This window comes from Pecten maximus, chromosome 16, assembly GCF_902652985.1.
Source record: "Pecten maximus chromosome 16, xPecMax1.1, whole genome shotgun sequence".
Lineage (NCBI taxonomy): Eukaryota > Metazoa > Mollusca > Bivalvia > Pectinida > Pectinidae > Pecten > Pecten maximus.
The window spans coordinates 22,833,860-22,849,645 of record NC_047030.1 but is presented as its reverse complement, the minus strand read 5'-3'; the positions used below and the strand labels follow the sequence as shown (position 1 = coordinate 22,849,645).

Sequence of the window (15,786 nt, the reverse complement as noted above, 5' to 3'; positions counted from 1 at the left end):
TATCTGGACAGGACAGTGATCCTTCCTGTACAGATATGCTTTCTTATCTGCAATTAGTATACAGTACTGCTAATTAAATTCAATGACATTCAATTCAATTCAATCAAATTCAATTCAATCAAATTCAATTCAATTCAATCAAATTCAATTCAATTCAATCAAATTCAATCAAATTCAATTCAATTCAATTCAATTCAATCAATTTTATTCAATCAAATTCAATTCAATCAAATTCAATTCAATTAAACTAAATTCAACACTATTCAAATTATTGACTGTAGGAATTACGGCCCATGGGTACACATTACATACAATAAATGATACGGATGTAAAACAGTAAGACAAAATATCTAAATTACAAACAACATCTACAATGGTCCATTTATCATTCATAAAACATCTCCGATACGTTTTAGACCTGTTACAACCTTCGCGAAGTTGTTAAACTGTAATTAGCCTAGTCACATTTTAACAACTGACCCTGGTGCTGCAGGATGGATAGATATGATTAGAACAATGCAATCTTGACGTTCAAATGTTTTGTATACAATCTTTTTTTCCACTTTGTATGTTGCGAATCTTTTCAGAACTGCTTCAATCATTTAGAATGTTTTCAAATTACTCATCTAGCACAAATAGAAATATTTGGTCACGTTGATTATCTTATATCAACGTTTTGACCGTAAGGAATAATTGTGAATTGATCAGGTTAAGCCAAGGTGGCTTACAAAAATCTGTTCCAGATGTTAGTAAAACATGTTGGACCAAGAAGCCAATAAAAACCCAACGAAAGCCGTAGTAAGGGTAACGGTTGAAACAGACGAGATTTGCAAATGATGTTTTACTGAAAATCTTGTTCTTTTATCACGAAACAGCTCGATGATTCCGTATACTTACTTCTGTAGGAACTAGGGGTGCTACATATTACAGATCCTCGTATCGAAATGTTGTTGGCCTTACAATAATCTAGAAACCACACATTATCGCATGTACACTCCAGTTCAATTCCCTCGATGTCAAGGGTTTGGAGTCCCGGTAGGCTTGAAAGCGTATTATTTGGAATAGTTGTAAACATGTTATATCTTAATGATAAGGATTTAAGTTTTGTGGAGGCTTGAAACATGTCCACCTGTAACGTGTCGAGATTGGCATTGTCGATCACAATGTTTGTTACATTGGTAAGTGCATACAGCACTCCGTTCGGAAGTACTCTGGAGTCTAACTTTGACGTAAGCAGAAACGTACCAAGTGGGCGAGGGATATTCATAAGACACACATTGAGTCCTCTGAAGGCATCATAACCAATATCGCCGATTATGCCGCCCTCTACACCAAAGTAGTTTACGTCACCGAAGTCGTGTAATCCGTCATCAGGCATTGCTAACACCTCACAATTCTGTATATGAACATTCTTGAAGTAGCCAAGTCCGGTGAAGCTACCAGCATAATATATCAACATTCCTCCTCTGTAACACCGGATGGTAAACGTTGGTACGAAATTGGCGTCAAATGATGACGTATTGATTGCTGCAAAACCGGAAAATGTTGCCGTAGGTGTTGATGACGGCAGATTCCCATTGACGTCGATCAGAGACAGACTCTGGGGCACGTGATCGAAATCTGAAAGAGTTAGAGGTAGTGCCCAGCTCCTGGCGGAACACTCGTACTTAAGGTCAGATGGATAATATGTACACCCAGTCGGGTCTCCACTCACCGTACAGAGAGTCAACAGTAAAGCGTACACAGTCACCGACATTGTTGTTACATAGTTAGAATTTGTATCGTATTATCGCCATTGTCAGATGTAAATATAACAGCGGTCCGGATATTCTTCGTATGGCGCTGGTTCTTCCGCCATTTTATGTCCACGGACCCCTCACGTCACAATAAGCCTACTGGAACACTCTTTCATCATAATTAGACCATCTTCAGTCCTTTCCCTATGTTAAGTAGGTGAACCGAGCAGAGAAAAGCTTAATGAAGAATATTTTTACCAAGTTCCTTAATACTTTCCTACTACGATAGTGAAGCTTGCTCTAATTGACCAACACAGTATCCCTACAGTACTACATGGTATGTAGATTACTGTACTTATAATCGGCTTGGAGTTTTGAGGTTAATCCACTTTATGACGATCACGAGGTGAGTTATCGGCTAACAACCCCGGTATCGCCGAACGGAATGTGTATTTATTGTCTTGAGTTCCCGATATGACTACATAATTTACAAAAACAATTGATGAGCACCCGATGACTTACATTAGATTGATCTGGATGGAACCAGGCTGGCGTCTTCAAACTTTGTAATCGAAGTTGTACTATAACGAAAGAAATATAGGGTGTCTCATTGTCATATACTGTAAACGTTTATATTTTAGCGGTAATTTTATTTTAGCGCTTTTCGCTCTTGAAGCATTGCATTATATTATGATTACACTTATTACATTACCTATGTGATATCCCTACAGAAAATATGAGAATGTGCTAATTCTTCCTTGCGTTAAGTTGGAAATGCGCGAAAATATGAGCGCGCCAAAATTAATACGTTTACAGAATCACAATTACACAGGTATATAAACTATTTAATATCAGTTATATATATAGATATTATATAGGACGTCTTAAGAAAACAATTTTTTTCAGTTTTGAAATTATTAGGTGGCTACTTCTATCATATATACCACACTGGTAAAGGGAAAAGAATCGGCAGTTATTTCAACGCCTGACTGTTGTTCGCCAACTCCCGGGCTATAGTTAACAATGGTGACAGAGGAAAGTGACATCAATGTCGTGGTTCGCACATTTTCGAATGTCTTATGACATCGTAAATAGCCACAAGGAATGTCGATATACCGATATTTATACGTCCACTGCTGAATTTAAAACCAGAATAAGTTGCTGCGCAATGATCAATCGTTCCGTCTACTGATACTTAATTCTTGTACCCGTAAGATTTTTTTTATGTTTAAATTGCATCGTTTTAGAAAAATAATGAAGAATGTGGTCATTCCCATACGTAGAGATTAAGCAACCGACGGGTCTGGGATTCGAACAACCAATTCCCTTGGCGACTTAAGGTTTTTATTATTTTAAACTCATCTCTAATTATCAACATCGTAACTCCCGTCATTTCATTAATATAATTAATGCAATGCAATGGGGATTCGACTAATGAACCTATTGCAATCAAGGGATTGGAGATTCAATATTTTATGTTGAATTTGTATCCCTTTAAGAACATTTATCTCCCATTAACAATATGTTAACTTAGGTCATTTCACATTTAAAATTAATGCAATCAATGGTTGGAGGTTCGAATATTAAATCCGCTGTCAGCAGTGAATTTGAGATTCATATAACGTATCGAATATTCAAATAGCATTTCGGAGATTGGGGATTCAAATATCGAAACTTGTGACTTTATAGATAGCTCGAGGAAAAGGGAATATAGGGTAGGTCAAGCGTGACCAGGACGTCAACCCAATCAAAGCGTAATCATACGGATAAGGAAATAAATCCATTATGTTACATATTATCACAGTGACTTGGGCAAGTTTAGCCGTATAAATCTGACCTCAACAGGGATAATTGCATATATACACACATACATGCAGACGCCATACGAATGACATTCCATCTTAACAGGAAAACAAATAACCTTCAAACCAACCTAGTTTCTCAAGTCTGTTTTGTTACCAGTAACAGACATTAGATATCTTGTTCTGAAATAAACTCTATATTTTCAAGAATTGATCACCGTCAAGATGCTATTTGGTTTAAATCTTAATGAATACATTAACACCGTAGAGGATACCGACAGCGGTTCGTCTTCTAATGCGTAATCTCGAATCTCCAATCACGAATCTGGCACCAGATTCATTATTCGAAGCCCTAATCTCCAATTTGCTGCTAAATTTAGCCCCCGTGCTTGTTTACATCCAATACTTTATACCAATCAATGAACCAGACCTTTTATATTTTGATGTGATATCCTATGCACAGATCATTATCTTTTTTCATGTTAATATTTCAGGATTTCAATGAAATGACTCAATGACTATCCAATCGATATAGATCCCTGAAAGGATATCTTCTTGAAACAATAATGTTCCTACACTGTACATATTAATAATAATCACGTATATTTTATCTTTAAAGGGATATCATCAATTGCAAAATATACAGTAATTATTTCTTTGGAAATCACATGTCTAATGATATCTTGGCAAGCTTCCAGCTTCCAAGGTTTCGGGAACTGCAGGTTGATGAAGACAAGGGAAAGTTTCATGGTCAACATCATTATATCATTTGGAAACACTCTATTTTCTAACTCATATGACGTCAGACGTGGCCGATGCTTGTTGATATGCCTAATGATTTCGTTGTGACCACCCTACTTGGTTTTTTGTTTTTGTTTTTTTGTTGTTATTGTTGGTTTTTTGGGTTTTTTTTTTTTTTTTTTTTGATAATGTTACATAACCAGGATTTTACCTAGATTTTCACCTCAAAAACTTATTCTTTTTCCGGGGCATTACTTCCTAATTCCCTTTGGCACCCTTTCGTCAAGGGTGTCTATGCAATTCTTTATTATTATTCATATGACACCCCCATTTTATCTATTGTTAGTTCGAAGTACGATTTTGTTGTTGTCGGTATTTTCTACTGTTTTATTTATTTGTCCGGGACATGCTATTGTGGCCTACACGACATAGAATGTAATTTGAGCTACCCTTCAGAGATTATATATAGGGTGATTTAATTTGCTCATCATAGATTTGAATATCATTCACCCAAAAACAACTAGGACTGTGAGGTTTGTGCACATGAGTGGTTGTAGTGTTCGATACACTGTACTGTAAGTACCCATCATAAGTTAACATGAATATACCTATACATCATAATTCCAGAACTCGTCAGGGGTATGGAATTTTAGATTTTATAAATATCCAATTATCTATTTTTACTCTAGTTGTGCCTCTAGATAACTTGTGTGTTTAGGTTTTTAAAAAATATATATATTTTCATTTTTTTGTTCCTCTAGACTATCTCGTGTAGACATCCAGGCTAACGCAATACAAATATTCGTCATTTTTGTTAGATTTTTCAATCCGTTTAATGGTCAACATTGAATCCAAACTTAAGATAAATTCTTTTTCACAGAAAGTTGAAAATGTTTAGTCATAGAAAATGTTATTGCTATTTTATTTTTTTTCTAATTCGAATATAAAACTGTATTTATACTATTTCCAATCAAGCTGACCATGCTTGGACGTGTTTTCACCTCGTATCAGCTTTTATTTGTCATTGATTCGCAAATAAAACATGTATAGGACTCTAACTAGTATGCAAATGGCTGCACTTTTTGTAGAGACTTTTATTTTTACAAATATGTTTTTATTTCATTTGTATTTATTTATTTATTTAATTAAATTTATTTGTGTAGTTTAGATTGTTATATGTCTGATCAAATGTATATCGAACTGGTAAGATCTCCTGAGTCCTTGCGTTTTGTAATGTAATTTACTTGTTGTCTTTATATTTTATTCTCCGTGCATGTAGGAAAATGTCAAAATATTAAGATAAATATTGCTTAGCCATAATTGTATACACACATTTATAATTTTTCAAGCCGGGGGAATACAATATTTGTACCATAAAAAACTCCCATACCGTGACGTAAGAGAAACCTACACCATTGTCAGTTGAATGAAATCATATCTGAAATTCTGATCACCTCAAATTACATATGTCACATTTAATGTGACCACGATCGTAATTGACTTACACTTTTGTTTTTGTTGGATATTTTGCGTGTCAATGTCTAATGAATTGTTTGAATAGAATATTCGTAGTCAAGGTAATGTCCACCCTTATATTACATATAGGATGGAACGATACGAATACATTTTATACAAAATGTTAACGCAACACGCATGTAACATAATCATTAAAATTTCATTGATGTAAAACTTTTGTTTCCATATATTGCTTAGTTCCGAATTCTCGATGAATATGGGTCATTAATGTAATTGCTTATTTCCGCACATAGAAATCGGACCACCGGATAAGTCGAATATTTCACTTCGTCTCATCGATTTCGACTTATCCGTGTCTTACTGTGTTTTTCTATTGTTTTCAATTAAATTGATCAAATTCTATTTACAAGATGATTGTCTGATTTCCATCTGCTTTCTAAATTTTAGTGGTAGCTGTGTCATCTTCTGAATCATTTTTTTCGAACCTGTTTGCTTGACCACAACCAATGAATAGTAGAATGAAAGCAAAGATGACGATGCACGCTCCAAATCCACCCGTCAGGTAGAGAAAGGTACGGTAACCATAGTTATCGTAGAGATACCCTATGATCCACATATACGACATCCCTCCAAGAGCGCCCCCTAGCAGACAAAACGTGATGGCCATGCCAGTCATTTCCACGTGGAAGTCTCCCCAAGCGATACCAGTTGGAAACAATGGGGCGATGAAAAATCCCATCGGCATTGAAAACACCCAGAGCAGAGTTGAATCGTTGTAAGCAAATATATTCAGAAGAACTGCAGAAACGAGACAACCACATGCTTCAATGATCATCAAAGCCCGGATGGGTATCCACCTCGCTGTCACAAAGCCTGAAAATCTCCCACAGGAAAAACTTATCCAGAAAGCTGTGTTTAGAAGGGTTGCGTCATCGCTATCAAAGTTCAGTTCATCAATGGCATAGGTCCGTAAAAATTTACCATATATACGCTCGCCTCCTACCGCTGTAAAGAAATACAGGAAAAGAAACGTAAATATCACGACTCCGTACAACTTTCGCCCACCAGTACAACTACCAGGGCTGGCGATCTTTACAAATGAGTTGAAAGTACTGACACATGATTTAGGTTCTTTGTTACTTTCTTGGTTTTCAATACGTTTGTGAGATGTATTCTTATCAACCTCATTACTATAATTTGTTTTCGCTCTGCGAGTGCTATACTGGTAAAAGTAAAAGACGAATGATAAGGCTGCCGTTATGATAGAGACAATAAGATAAGCCCATTCTATCCGAGATCCCTTCACATATTCTACTGTTGTCGATGGAGGTTTGGAAGTAGACGAAGTAGAAGCTGTTGATGGAGTAGATGAGTTGTAGATAGTATACGTGATGTTTGTCGTTACGTTAACTCCGGATGTGCTGAGTGTCGGCGCTGGCACAGCCAGGAAAGGGTTCGCTATTTCTGGTACGATGAACGACCCAATACCAAACCCTAAATGAAGCGCGTGCATCGGCGAGGAAGCTTTATCGAGCCACATATCCAATATCAGTTTCTGTCCAGCTGTAATATATGATAAAACAAGAGACATACTTAGCGCCATGGTACTTCTATAGGGAGTCATAGGATTTGCGCAAGGCCTTTTTATCTCCATGAATACATTATTGGTAAACTGATCTGTGAATTTATGCATTTTTGAATGAACACGTCAAATGTAAAGTTTTCTTTGTATCTTATCATATGACGATAAAGGATGAAAACAATATCATTACATTCTATTTTGTCCCATATTTGCAGTAAATTACGTCCAAAGCGAAAACAATTAGTTACAGAAACAGAATTATCATTCCCAATCAGTGAAAGCCGGTATTAGCTTGATATCCACCTAACTACGGGTACATTCATTTCTTTACGCATCCTGGGTAACAAAGTATTGTAAGACATATATTAAGTAGCATCTAAACAGCAAATCCAGTCAAAACAGTGCTATTTTACAAGCGTATACATTTCTGCTATGTTGCAGTTTAACAGAAATAACTGATGAACTTAGTATCTTCCAACTGAAAGCAGTTCAATGCTTAAATGTATCATTACAAACACAATTTCAACAAAACATTAGAAAAATGCATTTTTTCAGGGGGACATAATTAGCTCATTTGTATCGCATATATTTCACAAAACAGCCATGCCGTCTTCCTCACAAGTGTCTGAAGCACACAATAGGAGCATTGATTTGTCTTTATAATATGTATAAAAAATGTCTTTATTTTGACATTGAAATGCAAATGGCGGTTATGAATGATATCACACAAATATGGCATATAAGGAGGTATTTTAAACATCAAAAATGCTCTTATTAGATACTATAAAGAACTCTAGAAATGGCTGCTTTAAGGGGGAAATGTTCAACCGTTGAGTTTGGGGTAAAATATGCATATTTCTGAAAAAGGACCCAAACTCACCTGTTTAACAATATTTAAAAAGTTCCTTCATACTGTAATCAGATGTCTAAAAATATGATAGAGGGACATTTTTTTTTTTTTTTTGAAATGCCTCCCTTCATGCCATATTTGTGAAACGGTATTCACAGTCGCCTTTTGCAATTCAAGGTCAAAACAAAATAAATGTTTGTACGTACATATATTAAAATCCAGTCAAACCGATGCTCGTACCCTGTGCTATAGATATTTGTGAGCATAACAGCTTGGTTAATGTTCATATATGATTATCTGTGTGACTTATCCCATGCTACATCTTACCACAAAGTAACTCACAGAAGAAATCGTTAGGCTCTTCAGGAAATTATTGGTAATTTTAAGAAACCACATGTTCAGACAAACATTTTGGTATATTACATGACTAGTTTTATTAAATTGTATTTTAGATATTTATTCATGTTTCAAATTCAACATTATTCTGCTATATAGAAGACCATTAAACCGATAATTTCCTGAAGATCCTTTGAAACTACCGTGGAACGACGTAAGATTGATTTTGATGCATGGAATCAAGTAGGTAGAAAATCCAAAGAAGATTTGTAAAATGAATAAAAATGAAATTGCTAGAGGGATGACATCGAATCAGTTGATGATTTTCTATATATAGCAAATGTGACTTTAGACTTGACCTTTCAACCCTGAAGTACAAAGATGTCAAAGGTATAGCCATATTTGACCTTTGACCGAAATTCGTAGAAGAATGAAGTTACTTAAGCTACTTCATAGCGGAAGCATAAAAATGGACATTTTTGTTGTACCGATTGCATACTCACAAATATTGATGACGCCTTCAAATGTGCCAGCCAAAACAAAAAGGGCCCATACTACGTTAACACTAGTCATGTACGGGGCGATGGTCGTCACTATAGCGATACCGTCCAGACAGACGGCGATCATGAGGTTACAGAAGGGATGAAGCTTGTCCACTAGAACCCCACCGATAGCTGCCCCGATGAAGAACCCCACACTCCGTCCGGATATGGCTCGACTCACATCCTCATAACTTCCATCTGTCTTCAGCCTCAAGTCCTTAAGAGTAGGTCCCGTGATCTCTAGAGTCAAACCCTGAGGAAACGCAATTGAATTGATAATGTGTTTGCAAAAATATTTTTCCATTGAACCAATGTATCCCTTATATCGCTTATATTACTGTACAGCAATGACTTATGGCTGTTCTCGAGGCATTGCATTCATACCGTCGTAAACGCAGTTCAACCATGTCCAAAGCCTTCCTTAAATCAACAATAAAGATATGTCTTCAATGTGTTTACATCTTATGTATGTAATCTTTGCATAATTTCATAATACCCGAAAGGCCCAGGGTCATGATATAAGTATAAAACATGCTGTGATGAAGGTCACATGGGTCATTTATGTTAAATTATTCTCCAATTGGCAGCAGGTAAAGGATAAACAGATCTATGTTAATAGTCACTTTGACATTCTTAAGTAGATACTAATTTTGAATGAGATTGCGGATAAAAACTGATAAAATATAGGCAATATTCAGCAATGCAGCGATACATTTTAAACCATGGCAAAGAACATATTTTACAATATGTGATCAGCATCTACGCAAAATGCATTATTATATCGATTTAGCAAAGGTATGCGGGATTTTGTGACAAATTCATGAAAACATGAGTACTTGAATGGAATTCATCTTACATGGCTAAGAAATGTTAACATACATTTTTAGTGATCTGCATTAAACTGGTTTAAATTTAATTATCTTTTCTGTGCTCAGTGAAATGGATAATCCTTCAATAATGCTTCAACGCTAGACTATGCACAGTCATACTTTATGTACATGCGAGTGTCCTCGCCATAGATAAATATAATATTATTTGAAATCGTATATTGTATAGGAAATTGCTTAATATCGCTCTGTAAATCTTTTTGAAAAAAATATCCATCGATGAGTATTTAGCGTACAACACATGGATAAATGGAATTTGAACTCATTTCCGGAATGTTATTGTTAATAAGATAGTAAACCACTACTAGACATGCACTCAATTTTGTCTTCAGATGTCAGACGTTAAAATTGTGTCAACAGATACATGTATACGTTTTTTCGACTCCTAGCAGCAGATAAAGTTGTTTCCTTACGTATCAAAACAACACTTATCTAGGACAGCTGTTGAGAAGACAAGACCAAGACAGGTCATAGGTCATCAGGTCATCAGGGGCTAGCAATGCAACCTGTGGGGTTTAACTCCGTCATTACTAACTCACAGCTTCCTATTTTAGATCTAATACCGTTTCCAAATATAATTGATTTAGAACGATAGGTACTTAATAGAGTTTTATACACGTAGAAAATCCAATATAAATGTAATTTCGTACAAGCATTAATGAAGTCATATCATAAAACGTTCAAAAGACGATTAATGCTGGATATTGATAAAATACTGACGGACAACACAAACGCCAATACACCAATCACACAAACCACAATACACCAATCACACAAAACACAATACACCAATCACACAAATCACACAATACACCAATCACACAATCACACAATACACCAATCACACAAAACACCAATACACCAATCACACAAAACACCAATACACCAATCACACAAAACACAATATATATCAAACCATTTTTTACGGACAGCACAAACCACTTTACAGCGAAAACCGTCTGAAAACTTGTTAAGTGAATAAATGTATATGTAGCTATTTAAGGAAACAATGATCAAATTGGACAATATATAGAAATATGTGTAATCCCGCAATAGTGCAATCTTACAATACACGTAAATGTTAGTATTACCAAACAAATCCAAGTGGTAATGAGGAAAGATGTTTTCACGACTTTCTTCCACTTTGGCACAGCCTTTGGGACATCGGTTTCCGAACCTTTCTCCATTTGTCGTCCGAACTGATGCCAGCAGCGTCTCTGAACACACTCTACGCTCAACTGATAAAGAGAAGAGACACTGTCAATTCCACATAGAACAGTAAATCCTCAATATGTAATTTATGACCTCTCTATTGTAGCAATGATAAATAAAATGAGATTATCTACTCGGCTCTATTTATTTACCTGGGAGTATTGTATATGGCAGAATACAGTGGTTTCTGAGTTCGGTAACTATTTAGGTAAACAGACGAACTGTCGTAGATATGATGGTATTTATCTTACGGAAACCTGTCGTCTTATCAGATGTGTAATAGGTATATATAGGTAATAATCACCTAGATACCCAGGTATGACATTTAATATGTCACTTTAAAGTCTTACCTTTGCTAAAAAAAAATTATATGTTTGTGTGAAATGATTACAATAAGTTCACCAATATATCATTTACATGCCCAGGCCGTGCAGGATCCACTTAAATTCATGATGTACGCTATCCGGATAAATTAAGTTAAAGTGTTTTGCCCAAAGACACGACAGCGCTGATCGGTCCGTTTCTCAGCATCCTAGGAAACTCGAACCGGGTAGGGAGCGTCGAATCCTTTGCTATCTGTGTTCGTTACACTACCTTACTACATAAGAGGTTTGGTGAAAGAATGTGAAAATGACATTGATTTGGTACAACAAATGGCCATAATATTCATTATTTAATTACTGATTGATACAAACATCTTGTTTTAATAGTACGGCGACACAATCACAAGAGGAATCATCGCACGTCTATAACTTAAGTGCTATCATTATATTATACTCTTTACCAAATCCTCCGGGTATTAATCGTAGGGTACTCTTCGGAGTCTTCACCGCTTTAAGTTTTCACTGAGACGGTGACAAAAAAAACTAGAATATCAGAAGCTCTCATCAACGTCTAGGACAGTGTCATGTATTGATATAGAGGTCTCAGACAGTGGCTATCAGTTTGGAAGAGGGCCGGTCATATTTTTGTATGACAGCTGATTCTACCTAACACCCGAGCTGTCTGCATGTTGCACCATGCGATTTCCTTTAAGAGCTGAAACTCTATGGTCTAGGTTCAATGCTGTAAAAAAAGTTGGAGCGTGCTCCAGGACATGACGTTTGATTAAGTAACGTCCATTACGTTTCTTGTCTACCATCAATTCATATCGGTCATGCTTTGCTATCGATGAAGGGAAGCAGGTACGAGAGGCTAATAATCATATAATGCTTTCGTCAGGTACATCTTTACTTGGAGGGTAGCTCCCTTGTATCCTTAGCGATAGTGATTGATAGAAACCATTCGTAACAATGAACAGAACAGGGCAATGTTTTCAGCAATGCAAGGTTTGTTTAGGTTTATTTTGTTTAATGTCCTATTAACAGCCAGAGTTATTTAAGGACGTGCCATGTTTTGGAGGTGGAGGAACGCCGGAGTACCCGGAAAAAAACACTGGCCTACGGTCAGTGCATGGCAAATGTCCCATGTTGGTTTCGAACTCACAACCCAGAGGTGAAGAGCTAGTGATAAAGTGTTTGGGCACCATTCGGTCACCGCGGCCCCTCAACAATGCAATATCTTCAGTATCCTATGTTGGCTGATTATGGCCCTGTCGAAATGTCGCATTTTCGCCCCGCCAAGCGAAGATCAAAATGGTGAAGCGACAAAATGAAGCGACAAAATCTCGAGATAGTGCGACATAAAAATTCTGTCGCCGTGTCGCATTGGCAGAGTACTTTTGTCGCATGTCGCTCTTCGCATGTTTCACAGTCGTACTGTCACTGGCGAAGGCGCCGATGCGACGAAGTGACATGGACAAAAGCAGCCGCCATAATATCCACACCAGGTACCGACACGATGACAAATCATGCAAAGCAAAGGGAAATCAAGTGGGAACCAAAGTTAATATACAATAATTGCTAAGAGAGACTATGTTACAGATATAATACGTAATACCCTCAATGTCCAAAGGTAACAACAGAGACAAGGATTCCCTACCCCGACTGGCCTCATTAGCCATATGCGGATAGTTTCCAGATCACTTGCCATTTGCACACGTATATATTGCACATTTTCGTCTTCGACTTATATAACACTTGTGTCTTATTCTGAAAATGGAGCATTGGCATATTATCATATATTGTTAACTGTTCTCGAATAAGCTTTAAGAACATTTCTAAATGTATCCACTCCATATTTACGTTAAATGTTTACTATTTTTTAAATTTTGATTTTTAAAAGTTTAAGATTAAAAAGTTAAAAAAAAAAAAAAAAAAAAAAACATTTTCGGAAATGATTTATATCTACCAATATCTAGTGTATGATTCCTAATCTATAAAGAAGAGAAAGGTGAATCAGTAATTTCTGCATATTAATTTGCCGTTGGATCTCTTTACAAAAAACAACATCTTGTTCCTAATTTACAAGGTATGTCTGAATTAACTTCTGATAATCTAAATTTAAACACTCTATTGATTATTAATTAACTCGACGATAAAAAGTTTAGGAAAAAGATAATTACATTACAATGCAATTCCTTTGCCACTTATTGGTTTACAGATTCAATTAGATAATTAGCTGTTTACGCAAGGAAGGAATTCACATTGTTTACCATTTTTACCTGGGTTTATTATGTATACACTAGACAACAATACATACGCTATGCATGATTTGGTCGATAAGGTCCCAAAACAATACTACAATTAGTATTAGGATATAATTATAAGTTATTGACCTTTGGTGAGGTCAGGATGGTGTTATTCCGGTCTGGAAGAATGCAATATTGACCGGGAGTCAATATTTTAGATTCTACCAGTTCGGTTTTACACTACATTGACCAAATCGAAGGTTCTTGATTTTTGTATTAGATACGAAATTTATTTGCAAAAACGGCAGATATACACTATAGCTATATTGATAACAGGAATTTTACATTGCGGCATTGTGACGTCACAATGATTATAACATGGACTATGTAAATTGACAAATGTGTGTCATTTAAGCATTGAACTGCTTTCATTTGGAAGTTATGGGCTGATGAATGCCAACTGGACAAAGGCAAATTCAACATGAAGCGCTAGCGCGCGCGCTTCATGTTGAATTTGCCTTTGTCCAGTTGGCATTCATCAGCCCATAACTTCCAAATGAAAGCAGTTCAAAGCTTATATTTACATTTGACAACGATTTTTAAAGACTATATCCAGGAGTTTTTGTTCTACGATAATTATTATCGTCAAAGCCGGAACAGCCTTTTCAACAGCCATATTTCGTTATCGCCGAAATTACAATTATGACGTCACTATATTAATGACGTCATAATAAAGATTTGGAAGTTATGGACTCATAACTTCCAAGTGAGCTTGGTAAAGTTATATAGTGGGGCTGCAATGTAAATGTAAATATAACAGATTGTACAAAAGACACAAAGTGAGGAGCATATCGAAATAATGATTTAATAATAGAGACTATTATTGCCGTAATGTCAATCTAGAAAAGATTCGACAGTGAAATCCAATATCAAAAATTACAAAATTCGTTGAATTATGAGAAGGCTATCTGGCACCTGCTCATCCAGATTATGACATTTCTCTTTCTGTCTGCTGTTTTGAACTTACTCACAGTATAAACACGTTTTGACTTCAGCGAAGGACGAAACAGCTGTATGATGCATTTCGGTTTTTTTTAGCTATGATATGCTGTTAATGTATCTAACTTAAAGTATGAAATTGTGCTATTCATGTTTATTTTGTACATTTGTTAAAGCTGGACACATTGATGTGGTACAGAACCAAATTTATATGAGTTGGAGACGTCTTCTACGCCCTTCAGCAGATACAGGTAGGTGCTGTGATAGAACATCTATAATTTATTGGCTAAGTTGGTTATATTCATAGAAACTTCACAATCGACAGCCTGTGAATCCCTTCGGTATCGTTTCATATTTTAGTGCCTTTTAACTCATTTAGGGACTGGAGCATTACGACAAGCGTATCGGAACTACACTATATTATTTATGGTTAGCGACCATCCTCTTGAAAACAGAAATACAAATCAACATCATAACAATACAAAAAATCCCTACAATGGGGTTAGTGAGGGGCTGTTCACATAATTACGTTTAATATCTATCTATTAAATGAAACCTATTCTATCAGATCTGCTAAACTACCCGGTATTATATTTTGATATAATTATAATGATTTATTTTAAAACCTGAAATTCAATGTATCTTTTTTAATAACCTTGTCAACGGTGGTACTCCACTAGACCCTCATCCGTCTTCAATACGCCTATGTATTCACATACTGTCACAATGTAATCATAAGGACAGACATATACGGAAGAATTGAGACGTATTGAACAATTGAAATGGATATTCTGTCTCTCTTTCTAATCATATGGCATCTTGTCGGTGAGTATCAATTGTTTTTTCCTAAAAAATATGTATTGTTATTGACAATAAAATACTTCTTTTATAGCAAATGAACCAAGCATTCCAGCACCGTTTGCAGTATAAGTAGACATTTGTAATAGCTAGTGAGTTGAATAATATCATTTCAAGTTGCTCGATAGATATTGGACCTAAATGAACCAGAAAACATAATATGTGGGTATCTCTTCAAAAATGTTATTATGCTATG

At 35.9% G+C, this 15,786-nt stretch overlaps 2 protein-coding genes across 2 annotated transcripts; both read right to left on the bottom strand.

Moving 5' to 3' along the window:
• Nucleotides 1-739: 739 nt before the first annotated feature.
• Nucleotides 740-2,058, bottom strand: LOC117314860. Its single transcript, XM_033868982.1, has one exon. The coding sequence runs from the start codon at nt 1,754-1,756 to the stop codon at nt 842-844; it is 915 nt and encodes a 304-aa protein (XP_033724873.1). The 5' UTR covers nt 1,757-2,058; the 3' UTR covers nt 740-841.
• Nucleotides 2,059-5,694: 3,636 nt separating this feature from the next.
• Nucleotides 5,695-11,246, bottom strand: LOC117314848 (sodium-dependent glucose transporter 1A-like). Its single transcript, XM_033868967.1, has 3 exons — nt 11,044-11,246; nt 9,027-9,318; nt 5,695-7,318 (listed from the first exon to the last, which is right to left on the bottom strand). The coding sequence occupies exons 1-3, from the start codon at nt 11,137-11,139 to the stop codon at nt 6,192-6,194; spliced, it is 1,515 nt and encodes a 504-aa protein (XP_033724858.1). The 5' UTR covers nt 11,140-11,246; the 3' UTR covers nt 5,695-6,191.
• Between the last annotated feature and the right edge of the window lie 4,540 nt (nt 11,247-15,786).

Coding starts and splice junctions, on each gene's coding strand:
- LOC117314860 (XM_033868982.1), bottom strand. CDS start 1,756: ATGTCGGTGACTGTGTACGCTTTACTGTTGACTCTCTGTACGGTGAGT.
- LOC117314848 (XM_033868967.1), bottom strand. CDS start 11,139: ATGGAGAAAGGTTCGGAAACCGATGTCCCAAAGGCTGTGCCAAAGTGG. Junction 9,319..11,043: donor TTACCACTTGGATTTGTTTG/GTAATACTAACA, acceptor GCGTTTCCTCAG/GGTTTGACTCTAGAGATCAC. Junction 7,319..9,026: donor TGAAGGCGTCATCAATATTT/GTGAGTATGCAA, acceptor CATATATTACAG/CTGGACAGAAACTGATATTG.